At 38.1% G+C, this 17,937-nt stretch overlaps 3 protein-coding genes across 4 annotated transcripts; 1 reads left to right on the top strand and 2 right to left on the bottom strand.

The window, feature by feature from the left end:
- Nucleotides 1-589: 589 nt before the first annotated feature.
- On the top strand, nucleotides 590-13,526 carry LOC146563956 (myelin-associated glycoprotein-like). The gene is made up of 12 exons (XM_085291362.1): nucleotides 590-696; nucleotides 812-851; nucleotides 1,190-1,261; nucleotides 1,403-1,768; nucleotides 1,862-2,158; nucleotides 2,573-2,830; nucleotides 2,913-3,173; nucleotides 3,743-4,009; nucleotides 4,110-4,406; nucleotides 4,505-4,595; nucleotides 4,977-5,046; nucleotides 5,528-13,526. The coding sequence occupies exons 3-12, from the start codon at nucleotides 1,216-1,218 to the stop codon at nucleotides 5,756-5,758; spliced, it is 2,184 nt and encodes a 727-aa protein (XP_085147488.1). The 5' UTR covers nucleotides 590-696; nucleotides 812-851; nucleotides 1,190-1,215; the 3' UTR covers nucleotides 5,759-13,526.
- On the bottom strand, nucleotides 6,059-14,687 carry LOC146563955 (B-cell receptor CD22). The gene is made up of 17 exons (XM_085291353.1): nucleotides 14,558-14,687; nucleotides 13,893-13,967; nucleotides 13,377-13,787; nucleotides 12,522-12,791; nucleotides 11,704-11,952; nucleotides 11,165-11,434; nucleotides 10,754-11,035; nucleotides 10,079-10,348; nucleotides 9,369-9,641; nucleotides 8,723-8,983; nucleotides 8,166-8,244; nucleotides 8,008-8,071; nucleotides 7,789-7,925; nucleotides 7,524-7,581; nucleotides 7,163-7,257; nucleotides 7,022-7,079; nucleotides 6,059-6,773 (listed from the first exon to the last, which is right to left on the bottom strand). The coding sequence occupies exons 2-17, from the start codon at nucleotides 13,939-13,941 to the stop codon at nucleotides 6,552-6,554; spliced, it is 3,048 nt and encodes a 1,015-aa protein (XP_085147479.1). The 5' UTR covers nucleotides 13,942-13,967; nucleotides 14,558-14,687; the 3' UTR covers nucleotides 6,059-6,551.
- irgq2 (immunity-related GTPase family, q2) lies at nucleotides 14,239-17,505 on the bottom strand. Of its 2 annotated transcripts, XR_014894387.1 has the most exons (3): nucleotides 17,393-17,505; nucleotides 14,558-16,273; nucleotides 14,239-14,420 (listed from the first exon to the last, which is right to left on the bottom strand). XR_014894387.1 is itself a non-coding variant. In XM_085291385.1 (2 exons), exon 2 carries the CDS (start codon nucleotides 16,269-16,271, stop codon nucleotides 15,132-15,134), a length of 1,140 nt encoding a protein of 379 aa, XP_085147511.1. In that variant the 5' UTR covers nucleotides 16,272-16,273; nucleotides 17,393-17,505; the 3' UTR covers nucleotides 14,239-15,131. The 2 variants fall into 2 exon arrangements, 1 of the variants encoding a protein (XP_085147511.1); XM_085291385.1 differs by having other exon boundaries at nucleotides 14,239-16,273.
- Between the last annotated feature and the right edge of the window lie 432 nt (nucleotides 17,506-17,937).

Raw genomic sequence — 17,937 nt, 5'->3', positions numbered from 1 at the left:
AAACCACACAGCGGGTCTCGCTATCATCTTGTAAACCTTCCCTTTGCCTTGTCACCTGACACTGAACTCAACCAACTCCACCCCACCTTACCTTCACCCTCTCTTCTTCACCTCTCCTGTGCATTGTCAGTTACTTTGGATGGTTGACCCCAGATACTTAAAACTCATTCACCGTCATTACCTCGTACGTAACATGTTCAGCTTTCCACGTGTCTCCCTTGCCCACACACGTCTTGCTTCTGCTGACTTTTGTAGTTACTGCAGTTCTGTATATCACCCTTGCTCCTGAAAAACATAACATTGAAAATCAGTTTAGTGTCGAGCTATTTCCAAGTACATCACTGTGTACACTCACCAGGCACTTTATTAGGTACACGTTGCTGGTACAAGGTACCAGAACTGTCTTTATTCTGTCTTTATTGTGTCATAGAATATTAACATCAGCTCATAATTCACCTTTCTTTCCCATTTCAAGCTCTCAGTGGGATCAAATGCATTATACAAATAATGCATTATTATGCACAATTCTGCACTTGGTTAAAACAGCTGAAATACAGAGAGAGTATCAAAACCTTGTTGTTCTGCTACACGCCACTCCCCGGACACATCTGACAAGAGCTGTGTGCGACATCCAGACACACTACCAGTCTGACATGACTCACTTGTTGGATTACTACTACTGATGCTTTAATGCTTGTAAACCCTTCATTTTAACTTTATTAATATTATTTTTATGATTGTATACTTTAAAATGATCTCAGGATTTGTGACCTCAAATTATTTTTTTTAAAACTTTTTTTTTTCTTTCCAGAAAAGACACTGTATGCTGAACACTTCTGTTGGCTTTTAAGGTAAGACTGTTACCTTAATAAAAGTACTAAATATTATATGAAATACTGTTGAGGATAAAGAATAAGATCATGGATGATTTTTATATTGCTTCCTCTTTTTCATCATTTACCATTTACCATTTTAGTTAATTATTACCTTCAAAAAGGGGAATAATTACATAAACAATGAAGCAAACAAAGTCTCACAGGCTTAAAACAATATTTCAGTTATTTTCAGCAAAACATCAACATTTTGTAAAATGGAAATAGTGTGACTCTCAGCTTGTCCTAAAGACTATGTTTGAATGTTAGCCATACAATAACATTTATAGCAAGCAATAAAAGTGTCCTGTTTCCAGTACCTCACTCGGATCATCAGACGAATATGACGGTTGCAATAAAGGTTTTCTTTATATGCAGTCTACTTCAAGGTATGTTATTTTAATTTCAGTCATGTTGCTAGGGACTTATCTGTCTTTCCACATATGTAGATGCAAATGCAGAACCTTTACATTGGCAGTAATTAGAATGTTTACCATACCTAATGTCATGTTTCTGCTGCTTCAACTCAGGTAGCTTATGCCAAAACTGGGCAGTCTTCTTGCCTCAGACTGTAGAAGCACTGAGTGGATCCTGCGTGTTGATCCGCTGCAGATTCACCTTGCCCCCAGAATGGGAGGAATTCCTGGATGATTCATGTAAAGCTATCTGGAAGAAAGGCTGGAGTAGAACTCCGGTGTTTGATTCCAGCCTCACTGGTGCAAGTGGAAGCTTAAATATCCAGCAAGGAAACCTGACTGGAATCCTGCGTGACAAAGACTGCACCACCATCTTCAACAACATGCCACCACGCCATTATGACAACTATTACTTCAGACTGCAGTGTGACAATGATTTGAAGTTTAACTTTCCTTCAAGTGTCCTCATATCCACTCAAAGTTTGTCCCCTCCTCTTGCTATTCTACACATAAAGCCACATCTTTACTACATTTTAGGTCATTATGTCATTTTTGTATTGTTCTACTTTTCAGATTCACTGCCTAAACCTACCATAACTCCATTGAACCTGGAGGTAGAAGAAGGAACTGCAGTGACATTGACCTGCTCCGCTGTTTCTCACTGTCCCATTCTTCCTCCACTTCTGACATGGTCGCCCGCTTTAGGTGACACAGAGGAGGAAGTGGAAGCTAATCCTGCGACCTCTGTGATGAACTTCACTGCTTCTCACCTTCACAATGAACAAAAAGTTTCTTGCACTGCCGTCTATAACCGACAAGCTGGGAAAAGTGACCTTCTGTATGAAAAAATTCTGACGCTAAGTGTTCTTTGTGAGTATATTTTATCACCTTTTCTTTTATTGTTTGCATTCATACCATAACATGATTTTATTTATGGTCTGATATTATCTGATTTGGTCTTCTCCAGGATAATAAAAAACCTATAAAAGAACATCTAATCAGATGGTTTAGGTTTTTTTTTGTATAGTTTCAAAAGTCACTCTGTTTCAATGAGCTTCAGTTTTGCCATTCAGTCAAGTTGCAATCAAGCGCTACAGCTGGGATAGACCCTTGGTTACATTGTAAACATTTGGCAGGTCTCCAGAAACACAAATCCAGTTTTGCTGATGTGAAAAGACAAATGTTTATCATTCCAGTTGTAGGCTTGACACTGGTTATGAGTGGCCCAAAAAATCTGTCTGTGCAGATAGATTGTGTATTAACAATTTCATATTTCTCTTACAGATCCTCCAAATAACACATCCGTTAGTTACTCTGGTCCTGTAAAAGAAGGCAGCTCAGTGACCGTGACCTGCAACACTAATGCAAATCCAGCCGTGGACAGCTACAGCTGGTACAAAGTGAATGGAGATCAGGTGTCAGTGGTGGGATCAAAGAAGAGGTTTTCAGCCACAGTGTCAGAAGTTGACAGTCAGTTTTTTTGTGGAGTCAGTAACAGTTATGGAAGCCAGAATTCTTCTATCACTCAGATTGACGTACAGTGTAAGTGAGCCTGAAACAAAAAGACAGATTATAAATGTTGGATCACAGCATAGACTGAACCCATGCTTGTTTATTTTTCCAGTTTCCCCGAGGGAAACAACAGTAATCGTCGATCCCACTGGTCCAGTTCTGGAGGGCAGCTCTGTTTCTCTGATCTGTAAGAGCCGCTCTAACCCACCAGTGACCAACTACACCTGGTACAGAGATAATGAGATGGATAAGGAGCCCGGACCAGTCTTGGTCATAGACGGTGCCGACACCAGCCACAGCGGTGATTACCACTGTACAGCCAAAAATGATCTGGGAGAGGAAACGTCAGCAGCAATTCAGCTGGACATTCAGTGTGAGTTAATTTAACACAGTAAAGACATTGATTTACACCGAAAACAAACAACAGAACTGTATTTCTCCAGTGTGCTCACGTCCTGAACATGGCTCTACTGTATATCCAGCTGTGCTCAACCCAACATGATCTGGGGCCAAGACTTGTTAACAGGGCAACACTAGTGTCTGAGCTATGGACAGTAACACATTGTCATATTGCGTGACAACCTCAAAACCTTCTGAGTCCATCATGACTGAGCTCCACTGTGTCCACATGTGTGCCAGTGTCTGAATGTATGTGTAGCTGTTTTGTTTAATTTGTGTCCTCATCAAGCTGTAAGAGTACAGAAAAGTATGATTAAAGCCCCCCCAAAGCAAAACACATTTAATTCTATCAAAAAGGAATAATATGAATCACAATGAAAAAGAAAAAAGTATTATGCATATCAATTAATAACTTTCTGCCCTAAAACTTGCACCAGAACATCCTAATTTATATATTTTCTGAAAGGCTGAATATGCATTCCCAAACAAGTAAAAAAAAGTCTTTGGATGCAATACTAACAAGGAACATTATTTTCCTTTCAGATCCTCCTAAAAATACTTCAGTGTCTGTTGACCCTTCTGGTCCTGTGCTGGATGGCAGCTCTGTGACTCTGACTTGCACAAGCATCGCCAATCCAGCAGCGGTGAACTTCACCTGGTTCCAGGTGGCAGGAAGGAAAAAGGAAGCGGTGGGCTTTGAGCAACACTTCACCTTCAATGTGACCAAACTCTCAGATGATCAATATCATTGTGAAGCTCTTAATGTCCATGGAGCTGAATGCTCAGAGCCTGTCAGCATTGATGTCACATGTAAGACTCTTATTCTTGCTTTCATTCCTTTGAAGCCTTTATGTTTCCCCAAGAAAAAGCACCCATAAGCCTAGTTAACCCATTACCTTCTTTGTCTCAGTTGCTCCAGAGATCCTATTTTCTTCCCGCTGTGTGAAGATTTTGTCCCAGATCCGATGTACCTGTAACACTCAGGGGAACCCGCTTCCCTCCCTGGTTTGGCAGCTGGCTGGCGAGCTTGTCAATCACTCTGCTGATATCCCAATTCGGGAAGTAAATCTGGGGAGCACGAGCGTGAGGAGCATCATCACTCTGTACTACCTGGGCCAAGACATGCCCTCTCTGGTCTGTCTGAGCAGCAACTCCCTGGGGTCTGATAGTATAGCTTTCAATATATCCTCCAGTGAAACTCAGCTAGGTGAAGAAATCTCTAGGAAGCTTCATTTTATATCTGGCTTTTCTGTTGTGTCATTTGCATCTTTTAGTGATTGATATGACTGTTTTGTTTTTTTTAAGTCCTCCATACTCTTTCTTTGCTGATTGGTTCTGGAGTGGGAGCACTGGGGATGTTGCTGGTTTTCATACCGCTACTGATATGCCTTTACAGGTGAGGAACGCAGAACACTGGTACCAGATATTTTCAAAGTAGGTTACGATTATCATGTATAATCAAAAATGCATATAACAGACATATTTCAAGGTTCCTTTTGTAAGCTGACTAATTATAGAGCAACCACAGCTGCCACAAATCATTACTAACAAGGCAGCCTTCTGATGAAACTTTATCTGCCCACCTTGAAGCTGAAAACACACACGTGTAATACACGAATTGTGACAAAATCAAAACATTATCAGGGGGATAACGACTTTTAGAGTTTTTAACCTTGTGGCAAGGAATTTTCAAGGAGAAAGTATTTTTCCTAAAGCATATTTCAATGTAAAATTTTTAATGTGAATTAAACCTTTCACCTTTCTGTGATGGTTGCAGGAAAAGGAAGGGCAATGTTTCACTTGACAAGGGACTTGTGGATATTTCAGACTGTTTAGTCACCAATGAGGTGAGTTTATGTTGATGCATATATATGAGTTAGATGAAGAAAAAAATCCCACCTGTGGTAGAATGAGTTTGCCTCCAGCTCTTCCTGTGTACTTGCCAATGTGTTAGTGTGATTTAAACACCAAAACATATTGTCTGTGAAGGTTCTCAGTCATCCAGGTCATCGTAGTCTAAAGACCAAGTCTAAAGAGCTTGGAAAGAGGAAGAAGCTTCTCGGCTGAGAGAAGAAACGTCTTCAAGAAACTTCCAGACGTCTTTCTTTCCAAGCTCTTTAGATTCCAAAACATATTCTGACTCTCTGAGCTAATGGTGTGTCCTGTTTGAATGATAAAATGAACGTTTTCTTGCATAGTAAATGTGAATATAGTATGCCAAAACATATGCTCTTAAAAAAACACAGTTAAAGTGAACCTCATTATTGAAATAGAAAAAAACACATCTTTTCTGTGTTACTGAAACACACTGTTGTGGTTTCTCTGTAGACTAACTCTTCAAAGGCAGATGTGATTTATGTCAATAAAGCCATTCTTGAGGCAGAAGCAGCAGAATACAAGGATGACTCTCTCCATTATGCTGATGTGGACTTTGCTCAACTTCAGGCCAGGTCAGAGGGCAAGCTCGGGGAAGGTGAGATCAAAGGCCTGGTCTCTAAGACTGGTGTGGATTCTGAGATCCATCGAGAAGCACCAAGCAATGGAGGAGATGCAAAGTAGGAAGAAACACTTGCAGATGCTCATTTTGGAAGAAAGAAAGATGCTAAGGGACTTACATGAAGGGTTGATGAGAAAGTGGTCACTTAGCTTTAGAGGAATTGACAGCAGAAGCCCAGGAGTTTGGACATTCCCTCCGGCCCTGGTTTTGATCCTCGTCTGTAAATTCTTCTCCTGTCTTACTAGTAAAAATAGCATGACAGAAAAAAAAGACATATCTGTATGCTGAGGTTGAATCTTTAACTATATGCATATGACTAACCTTTGTCTAATTCTAAAAAAAGCTTTGTGGAGTGTGTAAGAAGCAGGTACAACCTAAAACTTGTTAGGCACTTGTTTTTATTGACAACTTTGTAATGCATAATTATTATGTGATTAAAAGAGTAACTGGCCCTGCAGCCAAGTTTGCCATCAAACAACAGCTTGTGTCAAAGCAGGTTATGAAATGGAACTATGCATACAGTAAAGTACTTTAATTTCAAGACAGATATATATACATTAAAAAACTCAGCAGGAGGATGGGAGCACAATTTTACAACAGCAGTCATTTCATTTTATCACTTATCCATATACACTTCCCCAACAGTCTTACATCTATGATAAAAAGATAGGTTTGTGTACTTGTGGGGACTTATTACTATACATAAAGGGAAGCTAAAATTATATCCCAGGAAGGAAAAAAGAAACAATGAGGTAATACAAGCCTTGTTCAGTATAGTTAGCCTGGCAAATATATTTCAGAACGTCCATGGCACAAACTGGCAGAGATGTCTGAATAGGATCAAAGCATTTTTAGTCAAATTTTGACCTGAGAGTACTGCGTTTCATCTTCGCTGCTGCTGCTGCTGCTGGAGTCTCGCTGGTGGCCAGACTTTGGCTTAATGTTCACATGAGCATAGTTGACCTCCACCTCATCTTCACTGGTATCTGTCTCTGAGTCAAAGTTATATGTATATGGAGGTTTGGGTGGAAGCTCTTCGCCGATGTTCTCATAGTCCTCCTGCACTTCTTGTTCTGTCTAGATGACAAAAAGTGACAAAACGGTGTCATAATTTCTGACAGTGTCTGGATTTGATGTACAAAAATAACCCTTGTTGAAGATCATTTTCATTCTTTACTTTGCCTTAACTTAATTTTCCTTGCTACAATGATTTTTATTTGTATTTGTATATCATATACAATGAGTATATGATATACAAATACAATGAAATAAGCTAATAAACTGAATGAGATACAGGGGGAAAAAGGCATTTTGAGCTTTCTTACCACTTTTGACTTCTTAGGCTTTGACACCACAGAGTACTCAGCATCCTCCTCTGAATCCCTGGGGAAAACATATAGTCATAAAAGAAGTCATGTAATAACATATCATTTAGGCTCCTTTTATATACAGAACTGAATTCTCACTTTTTTCTATTCTCAAAGAACACAGAAGCGTAGTTGAGAGAATCATTTCCCATGTTTCCACCATGTCCTTTGATTGGGTTTTGTGCAGAGGCAGCCTGAGCAAATGCAGAGAGAACTTGTCAATGAATGTAGAGTAGCAACTGAATCAGTTCATTCATGCCTTACATGAAGGATAATTAATAACTATACTGACAGATATATATTAACAGTAAGGGACAGCATAAGCACAAGGCTGGATTAGTGGAGATAAAACTTTACAAACTACTCTTGACTTTTATTATTTTCTACAGAGCCCCTAAAGTACTGAAACATTTTAAATGGATTTGTCTTTGTTGAGCTTGCACTGATATGATTGGATCACCTGTTTGCTTTTGGGCAGATTCACAGCAGAGTAAACAGTGTTCACGTTGGATGCAGTCCTGTGGAAAAATAATGATGTTAAAAATAAAAAATGCACATTCAGAATCAGAACCATTCAAAAGCTGAGCAGACTCTGGGTGTGCCATTCATAACTGAATGATGTTAAATGGGTGCTTTGACGAAAGAGTGAGCAGCAGCACCCAGCTCCCCTGCCAACAATGAGTCCCTTGTTCTGAGCTGGACAGTGCGAGCTGCTGCAGACTTACGTGCTGTCTGGATGACGCTGGGGTCGTTGGGCATTTGGTTGACATGGATGGTTTAGCAAGAGGTCATCTCTGCTCCTGAACGGCTCTGCCAAACCACTCTGATTCCCACTGCTCCTGCTGACTCCATTCCAGGAACCCTGATTCAGTTTACAGATGGAAATGCATCATTTTTGTTTCATTTCACTAACAATTCAAAAGATTTAACATATGAGTTAATACCAGAAAACTACTCCAGGACCACACATTTGTAGTTCTTTGTTGAATTAAATTGTTCCTTCTGCATCTGTAAACAAAGGGGCAGAAGAGCAGTCATACAGGCCAATCACCCGAACACGTTTCTCTAATGGAAACTATTTGTTATTTACTTTGTATATTACCTGTACAAAAAGATGAGTATGCATACAATTAGAAAAATAAGACAAAGCGAGAAGACCGCCACAATCTTCATAACTGTGTCTGTGGTTAGAAGAGAGAGAACATCAGTATATAGAGAGATTTGTGAACAGGTAGCACAGAAAAACAAAAAGCACCCAAAGAGCACAAACCTCCACCAAGACAGTTCAATGGGCAGTGTTACTTTTAAGGGCATACACACATTGTGTGTATGATTTTTTTTTTCTTTGTTCTGTTTAAATGTACTTTTCAAATAAGGGTAACCTGACACATGTTTACTTTGAGTACACAGACATTATGCAGGAGTAGGTGATGGATAATAGGCACTGAGTTGTAAATACCTGGACATGAATAAGTTGAGCTTATTAAATAATGTAATATTGTTAAAACAAATGTTGATGGCTTGTTAACATGACCCCACTCTACACTGCCACAAAGTTTTATGTACGTATTTAAAAAAGGAAAATATAATTTAAATGTATTATTATATAAAAACAATGCACAGTAGAGATAAAGGTCAATGCCTTTGGAATTCACTCACCGTCAAATAGCTTGATTGGCTCAGATGATTTTTCACCAATTTCGTTTTTTGCGACGCAGTAGTACTCCCCAGGCTGGTCTGATCTCACAAAAATATCCGTACCGTTTGCTACATTTTTGCTCTCTTTTTTGTTTATCCTCTGGTACCATGAATATTGCGTGACTTCAGGATAGCACTGACTGATGCACCTCAGTTTCACTCCTGTCAGTTCATCATGCTGCTCATCCTTTTCTTTTTCAATCTTTGTGAATTTTGGACCATCTAAACAGAGGAACAGAGAAGAAAAGGAAACGCAAAATAATGACTTCAAAAAAAGACAGAATAGCTAAATATGGAAAGTTTTAAAATGACAATGTACAGTTGCTCTATTCAAAGCTGTTTCATGTAGAGTTAGAAATGTTCCTTTCTCATATCCCTTAGTTGCTGGTCCAAAGTGCACATGCGGCACAACCTGAATGACCTTTCTAAAGCATTTTACTTATCCCAGAATGAAAAACTAAAACCAGTAAAATCAACCACTTGTTAGAGTCCATGTCATATTTGAAGTTTAGATGAAATGAGTAAATAATTACAAAGCAAAGTATTAGACGTGTGGATACTCTGTTGTTGGTGAGAAACAATGACTGAAATATTCAAGTGTACTCACGCTTAACTTTAACTTCAACTTGCACTGATTTCCCCGTTCCAATTTTATTTGTGGCCGTACAGCGGTACTTCCCGCTGTCAGAGACACTGGCAGAATCCACAATGAACGGTGTCCCAGTGCTTATAGTGGTTTCCATCGTCCCATCGATCATCTTCATCCAGGTGAAGGAGCTTACTGATGGGTACGAGTTGGCACTGCAATCCAGTGTTAATGACTCATTCTCTTTTACAATAAGATCAGGATGACCTGTTATTTTCACCTCTCTGGGGCTATCTGTATTTAACGCAAATTATAAACAAAGAAATGAGATGATATTTTTATTTGTTTGTTTTTAATCACAAGATCTTTCTGTAAAATCATAACCTTAATATTTAAATTATTTACAACTCAAATTCTATTATAGCTGAAATTCAGCAGTAAAATAATCTAATCTGTTAATCAAGAAAAACAACAGTAGTTAATATATTGCAACAATGCCTCATGTTTCTTGAACCTCGTTTCCTGAGCTGATGATGTGTCTTTTGTAAAAAAACAAAAAATAGGAGCTTGAAAGTATGGAACAGCTAAACTTTACTGCCTGAGAAATTGTACTAAAACCACATTTTAGTTTAAGATATTGTCTAGTTATTAGATGATTGAATATTATCAGAATATAATTGTGTTGGATGTAACATATATATGACAAAGACATGCATCACTCAATTGCTTACAATTCACCACCAGTTGCTTTTTTGAGCTCCACTGGTTTCCTTCGCTGTTTGAGGCCTTGCAGGTGTAAACGCCTGCGTCTGTTGAATTTGCCTTAAATTTGTAGGAGTTGTCTAAAGTTAAACTCCATTCTGGAGTCTGAGAATTTGATTTAGAATATCTTGCCAGAGTGAAAGTTGGCAGTGGGAAACTTTCAGCAGTGCAGTTGACTTCGACAGGGTCGCCTTCAGTGACCAACTCAGTCATGTACAGATTGGTATGATTGGGAGGAACTGTGGAGAGGAAGCACCTGTGAGCATCATTTTTAACATGCTGAATGATATTACAAGATCAGTCCTTAAACAGAATGTCAGCTCTATGCTGAACCAGCATTCACTAAATGACGCAGCATGTTTTTATTTTCTTTGTATAAAAGTTGCAGTTTAAGTCAAATTTGAGCTTTTACTTGGGTTAAAATATCTAATTTGACACAGACTAGTTTGCTTGACAGTTAACATACTAATTAATTATCATTAGGCAAGTGCAGCTTCATCTAACGCTATGCTACAACAGTAATAATCACATTAATCTGAAAAAGCATGAATGCATTTTTTTCTCTGTGATGGTACTGATTGATAAAGGGAATCAGTTCTAAAACAAAGTGCAGAGAAACTTTAATATGTCAGCAGAGTACTTACACAATACTTCTATGCACACTGGCTCACTAGTGTCCCCTGTGTCAATGCTGTTGCTCGCGTTGCATATGTAACATCCTTCATTTGCTCTTTTTACTTTTTCTAAGTGAAGAGTTTCTATGAAAACCATGAGCATCTTCTTCTGGGGGATGTCAGTCTGCTTATAATGGAACCAGGAATAGCTTGAAGGGGCTGGATATGCATCAGTTAAACAAGTGAATTTTGCGGTTGTATTAATTTTCACACTTGTTTGATGGATAGAAATGTTAGTTTTCCTTGGTTTGTCTGGAAAACAGTAAATAACTTTCAGAATACTTTTGATACTGAAACAGTCAATACAGCATCAACACTAATTTATTTTTATTTTCTCTGTTATGTTCATAGACATATGGAACACAGAGGTTTAAAACTTACATTGAACCGTAAGTTGAAGAGTTTTTGATCCAGAGCCCGCAGTGTTCTCGGCACTACATGTGTATTTACCTCTGTCTTCTGGCTGTATGTTTTCAACAACAATTCTCTGTTTTGAATCAATATGTGTTTTGTCTTTCTGCCAAGTAAAAGAGTCTGGTGGTGGGTTGCTTCTCTTTACAGAACATGTAAAAATGACTTTATCTCCTTGTATAATCGTTTTTGGACTTCTTTCAGACTTCTGTGAAATCTCTATGTCAACATCAGGGGCATCTATAACAGAAGATGTCAGTATTTGGTAAAGTTGATTCATTGTAATAATCAGCGCTGAAAATACTGGGCTGATGAATCAGAACTAAAAAAATGCTAAAATACAGGATTCTCATAAAAAATAAAGGCTTATGCCAAATACAACGACAATATCTTAAACTGCACCAACATAAGTTTAAACCACTGAGATACAAACCCATTAAAAGGCATTCAGACATTTGCTAAAAATTTGTAAGAATAGATCAATATAATTAATGTGAAACAATACTCACAAATAACCCCGACAGTCACCACTAATTCTTTACTCCCATATTTGTTTACAGCTTTACAGATATATGATCCATTCTGTGATGCAGTAATTGATGAAATCATCCAATTGGCCTTTGAGTCAAGATCTCGACCATCTTTAGTCCATGTAAAAGTGGGCTCAGGTTGTCCTTTAGCAGAGCAAGTGAAACTGACAGACTCTCCTTCCTTTACAACTTTAGAGCTTATATTTGCAGACATGTCTTTGGGAGCATCTGTTCAAAAGGCAAATCAATACAGATTAGCAAATAGTGTGCATACAGGTACACCGTGTGTTGATTGTTTACTCAAATGAAATAGACAGAATAGAACAAGTATTGGATTTCAGATACATCCATATATTTACAAATGCAGCAAGGTGAAAATAGCTAATCACATTTATTACAACGCAGGTGTCACACTGTACCAATTCAGGTTTTCTGAAATGAGTTAGAAAAAATAGAAACACACTACTTTTCTATTTTTCATCTTGCAGCAGAACAAGATCATTTTCTGGTGGCAGATCTGTTTAAATCAATTTTTTTTATCACTTTCTTCTAATCTGACTCTGACACAGTAGTAACAGATGTTTCACAGATTCATTTTTATCAGAGAAATAATGGCAGCTAACAAAATGTTCAAATTTTTATTATTTAATAATCTAATTTTTGTAATAAAGTAATGTAATAATTTTACTCCCTTAGTCCTCAGACTCTTTAACATCATTCATATCTTTTACAAAAGTAGTAATTAGGTCCACACTTCAGTAGAAATTACATTAATAAACTTTCAGTTATGAACTTACATCCTACAGTGAGGCTGATATTCCGAATCAAACATGGATCTGTATTGTTCTCTGTTTGGCATGAAAACATCCTCCCATCATCCTCCCAAGTGACTTTAAAACTCAGTGTGGTCTTTTTAGGGTTCTCTGGTTTGCTTTGGGAAAGTGATGCCGAAGGACCTTCAATTTTTAGGCCTGAAGTACAGGAGCTTAATGTGGAGCATGTAAGTGTTACATTGCCATTTTCAGTCACGTTTTTTGGTTCCTCAAAAGTGAGCAGACATGGATTTTCTGCAAATGTAAAGGTAGAGACAACAGGAATGTGATAAAATCTAAAAGTATAGCATACAAGCCCTACAAATATGTTTGTTTTAGGAACAAATAATATAAGGCTGCTCCCTGAAGATTTAAAAAACTGTTGCAGGATCATACATTGATGTTACTAGCTTAGTTAAAACTCATGAGGATTGGAATATCAGGTGTTAGCTAAATATGGCTAGTATGCATATAGCTGTATTGTTTATCTGTACTATGTTCCATTAAATGAAACCTAAGGGATCACTTTACTTATATTTCCAAGGGGAATGCAAATAAGGTGCCGAAAATGGAGTTCTCACACAAGAAATAGTTCATTATTATCATCTTAATGAAATAAAATATGTGAAATGACTTTTTTCTGACCAAATTTTATGTATGAATTCTATGTTGCAATTTCTTCAGTTTAAAAAAGGCATTGTTTTTTTTTTTTTATCTATCAAATTATTTTAACCAATCAGATTTTTTCTGTAACCACAGCAGCTCAGTTCAGTGTTTTGTACTCTAAAATATAAAACATGAAAACAGTATATCTTTCAGCACTCTGATCTTTGCTCTTACCTGTGACTGTGAGGTTCGTAAATGGTTGTGTAGTCCAAATATCACTTGAAGATGTTCCTACATATCTAAAAGAATAGTTTCCAGTGTCAGTTTTATTCAGGTCGCGAATTAATATACTACACAGTGAGGAAGGAGGATTTTTCCAACTTCTAGGTGGAGAGCCGACATATTTCACCCTTTTTGCAAAGTGTGCATTGACAGGATGTTTTGACTCAGAAGAACTGAAAATAGTAGTGGCACTAAAACTGCCATTTATCCAAACTGCATCCTTCATCCAAAACCAGGACGCCGGACCATCACTGACAGATTTTATGGTTTGACATTTGATTTCAATGCAGGACCCCTCTGTAGCTGTCAAGTTAGAGTCTTGTAATTTGAAGGGATTTTTAGGATGAATTTCACAAGAAAACCCTATAGCGATGACAAAAACCAGTGAGAAAGTTCGTTAATAAATGTGACCCTAATCAGATGTTAAAAGGAAACAATGCACTAATTATGGAGTAATGAAACACCTACTTTGTATTAGAAACAGCAAAATCAACCACCAAAGGGTGTGACCTGTCATTATCACATAGAACTAAAGCTTGATTTCTGCAACAAAAAACAAAGAATATTTTTTTATGGAACTGAGTCATACTGTAAGCTTTACAACTTATAACAAGGTAGCTTTTTGTTTTCAGTGCAAATACGTGACTGTCAGGATTTTCCTTCTTCCTGTTTGCTACAGCTTTCAGAAAGCTGTTGCTTCTTGAAACCTTATAGTTAATTAAATGGTTACACTTGGGTCATTTTTATCACACATCTACAGCAGTGCAATTTAAATTTTGTTCTTTGGAGAAAAAAATTGTTTTTAACGCATCACTATAGTGCTGTTGGTTTATTGATAGAGTACTTTTGCGTCACTTATGCATTTAACAATTCATTACACACACATAAGAAGAAAGAAGAATGAAAGAATACATTGTTCTGTGGATATAAGGGTAATGTTTCAAAGGAAAACTGGAATCCAGATCAGAAATAATTCAACTCAAAACTTCAGGTTTTCTATAAAAAAAAAAGAAGACAATAACCATTGCAGCGGTGATGAATCAGTACAGACAGAGATTACATACTTACTGACAACTTGAAATAGGCAGTAAAAGGAACAAGGAAGAGGTTTTCAGACCAAAGCTTATTCTTACCTTAGAGGATCCAGTTAGGGTATGTAGAATGCATGACCCCCTCCTAAAGTAGCAGAAAGGAAGTTTTCACAGTTGACTTAAAACCTTGAATATATTTGCATGCCCAGTCAAGCTAGAGGAGAATGTGAAGATGAAGTTTTCAACAAGCTTGTTACAGTACACATTCAGTTCCTCCCACTTCATCTATTTAAAGCATGGTTATTAAAAGTGAAAGCTTCTGTTTTGTGAGTATTTACAGTGGCTTGCAAAAGTATTCGGCCCCCTTGAACTTTTTCACATTTTGTCACATTACAGCCACAAACATGAATCAATTTTATTGAAATTCCACGTGAAAGACCAATACAAAGTGGTGTACACGTGAGAAGTGGAACAAAAATCATACATGATTCCAAACATTTTTTACAAATAAATAACTTCTCACGTGTACACCACTGTATTGACAAGCACAGAGAATCTTAAAGTGCTTGGCATTTATTTGCAGAATTTATGCTCACATGGTGTTAACAGTGTACTTTTGTATTATAAATGAAAAATATACACTTTTGAACATTACATGAAGAAAAAAAAATTGACTTCATTTCCCCTTTGCATGAGCAGCCGCTAGTATGTTTTGAGCATCAGCTGCCATCTCATCAATAGCACTGTTTAAAGCCTGCAGCATAGCAGCAAAGGAGCGGCTGACCGAACGGGCATTTCTAGGCATCGCCATCTCCAGCAGCTTCGACGAAACAGTGGCCAAGTCCTTCTCTGCTGCCGCCAACCTCCTTTTCACTTCACCCTTGCTAACCTCTACTGACAACACACAGTTTCGTAACTCTTTGAGTTTTGTAGGTTCCATGCCTCTCTGTCGGGCTAATCGCTCCACGGACTCATTATCCAGGCAAAGAGATAACCGTGCTTTGGTCAAGATTCGCACTCCTATACTTGAATCCACCATAGATGCAACAAGGGGAACAGGAATTGCGGATACCCCACCTGACAGTGAGGCAGCTGCCCATACTAGTGCTTTAAATGCTTCCTTTTTTTGAGTGACCAGAGCTGAGGTGAGTGTTGGTAGAGCTAAGACAAGGGCGTGTGCCTTGATCTCTGGAAGATCATTACTCATATCTGCTAACAGAGTAGGGAAGTCAAACCTCTCCAGGGTGGCTGGTGCAACCAGGTAGACTTTAGGCTGTGCCATACCATTTGATTTCAGCACTTCCAGACTGGCTTTCTTTTTTTCTTCCAGGATCTTTTCTGAATCTTTAACTGAAGCTAAGAGAATGAAATACACAGTTTGTCGCTGCAGGGAAAGGGCCTCCAAGAAAACATCTACACTGTTGGGTTGGACTGTCTGTGTGGATGTCATAAAGACTGCATTGTAGCGGAGGAACTTGTATCTATCCATGTATCCCTCTGGTTCAAATGGAGATATGTCTGGAACAGGTGGCAGGTCCCACAGGCGAAAGTCAGGGTGTTTGGGGTCAGGGTAGCCTGCTAAACCATCTGGAGGAACAGAGGCTGGAGAAGGAGCTGCTCCATCATCGCCAGCCCCAAGACCATGGAGGGAGTTCATGAAGGAGGCTTTTTCTTCCCCACGGTCCCCCACCACACCCAAATTGATCCTGCTGATAAGGAGGTCTTCCACTGCATCCTTAACATCTGATAACCTATTGCTCTCAATAGATTCCTTAAGGGTTTCAAGGAGGTTTAGGCCTCTGAAGACATCAGCCATCGCTAAGGAAAGACAAAAAGTACAATTATTTAAAAATGTCAAGGCTCTGTGTGCGGGCAGGCAGAGATGAGGATCCAAATGCAGGACTCGGAAAATGGAATGTAACTCAAAAAACCTCAGCTTTATTGCTGGCAGGAAAACAAACATAAAGTGAGGACGGAACACTGAGCCCAAGAACACACAGGCATAAACTGATGGTACGACGCGACACTGAGCATGGGAAAACACAGGGCTTATACACACAGGGTAGTAACGGGGAAATCGGCAACAGGAGGGAGACACAGCTGGGAGAGATCAGGGCTAACGAGACAGGGGGAACAAAGCTGCACATACTAACATCAGACAGGAACAAGAACCTTCAAAGTAAAACAGGAAACAAAACACACTTTACTAAGACACAGACTAGACAGAGACAGACTTGACACTGACCAAAGGCTACTAAATGATAATCATAATCACAACAGTATCAGATCATAAATCATAATATAGAAAAACTCCAAGATAACTGAAACACCAAGTACCAGAGAAACATAAAGGAAAATCCATGATGCAAAAGTACCAAAACATAATGAACTCAAAATACTGGGTCCAACGGACCCAGAACCGTGACAAAAAAGGCCTTAAAAATGTTTGGGATAGAAAGTTAATGTAAACCCCCCCAGCTCTAAAACACTTTATTATCTTTCTGAAGTATAAAAATAGAGATTATTACAGCTGGCAAATTGATAAAGGGTAGCTTTAAAAACAATAACTTTGGGCTAACAGAAAGGAGGAGAAAACGACTTACTAAAGAGCTGTACCCAGTACTTTTTCATGATTTAAAAACATCAGTTTTCTGTTTTCTTCTATCTGCTCTACAGTGTTAATTTAAGGTATAATCAATAAATAAATCTTCTGTTGTTTTCTGATGGTTCAATATACAAACATGCAGGAAATTGTTTTCACTGACAGGAAATGTCCTCTCTAATATTCTCATCTGTTTTTATAGATAGTTTGAAGCCCACAGAGGCAAAAAAAAAAGAAAAAAGATAAAGACTTAACACAATAAAATTGATGAAGACAAATGCTGAAATGTTAAAAAAAACATTGCTGTTAACTCCAGTCAACAATACTACACCTACCTGCACATCTGGAACAGAAATGATCCTATCGCTGAAATATTTTGCCGTCAAACAGCAATTCTCCCACAGCTCTGAAGCACTGACAGCTTCAGGTTGTTCTATTTAAGGCTCCATCCAGCTAGTGGAAAGTTCTAATCCTATAAACTCAGCCCTAATCCAAAATCACTTTAAGCACATACATGATTAAACAGAATGTGCAAAGCTAGTGGCTAACATGTTAGCCTGCTAGAAGACAAAGGCATTTGCCAGAATATAAATAAGATACAGCTGTAGAACTTACTTTGTAATAGCATTTTATTTAAGGTGTAATATATACTTTTTCAAAATAAGCAAAATGTCACAAACAGTTACTGTTATCTGGCCAAGAATTTCATTATTACATCTTAATATTTTATACATACATATATATATATGAGATATATCTATAGGAACTATTTCAGAATTCTTTTAAAAAAAAAAAGGATAAAACTTTCTACATACTAAAGAGGACAATCAACCTTGTTATTAGTGCTCATACCCATTAGTGGTATGGCGGTACATCATTG

Source organism: Mchenga conophoros, linkage group LG11, assembly GCF_057382185.1.
Source record: "Mchenga conophoros isolate Kocher_MC1m ecotype Shallow Benthic linkage group LG11, M_conophoros_male_GT1.1, whole genome shotgun sequence".
In the NCBI taxonomy this organism is placed as follows: Eukaryota; Metazoa; Chordata; class Actinopteri; order Cichliformes; family Cichlidae; genus Mchenga; species Mchenga conophoros.
This window is presented reverse-complemented; position numbering and strand designations above follow the sequence as displayed.

Excerpts from the sequence above, each read along its gene's own strand:
- LOC146563956 (XM_085291362.1), top strand. The coding sequence starts at position 1,216 with ATGACGGTTGCAATAAAGGTTTTCTTTATATGCAGTCTACTTCAAG. Across the intron at positions 2,831-2,912 it reads CACTCAGATTGACGTACAGT|TTTCCCCGAGGGAAACAACA; the intron begins GTAAGTGAGCCT and ends TTATTTTTCCAG. Across the intron at positions 4,010-4,109 it reads TGTCAGCATTGATGTCACAT|TTGCTCCAGAGATCCTATTT; the intron begins GTAAGACTCTTA and ends TCTTTGTCTCAG.
- LOC146563955 (XM_085291353.1), bottom strand. The coding sequence starts at position 13,941 with ATGACAGGTCACACCCTTTGGTGGTTGATTTTGCTGTTTCTAATACAA. Across the intron at positions 10,349-10,753 it reads AGTGTGCATAGAAGTATTGT|TTCCTCCCAATCATACCAAT; the intron begins GTAAGTACTCTG and ends TCCTCTCCACAG. Across the intron at positions 9,642-10,078 it reads AAAGCAACTGGTGGTGAATT|ATAGCCCCAGAGAGGTGAAA; the intron begins GTAAGCAATTGA and ends CGTTAAATACAG.
- irgq2 (XM_085291385.1), bottom strand. The coding sequence starts at position 16,271 with ATGGCTGATGTCTTCAGAGGCCTAAACCTCCTTGAAACCCTTAAGGAA.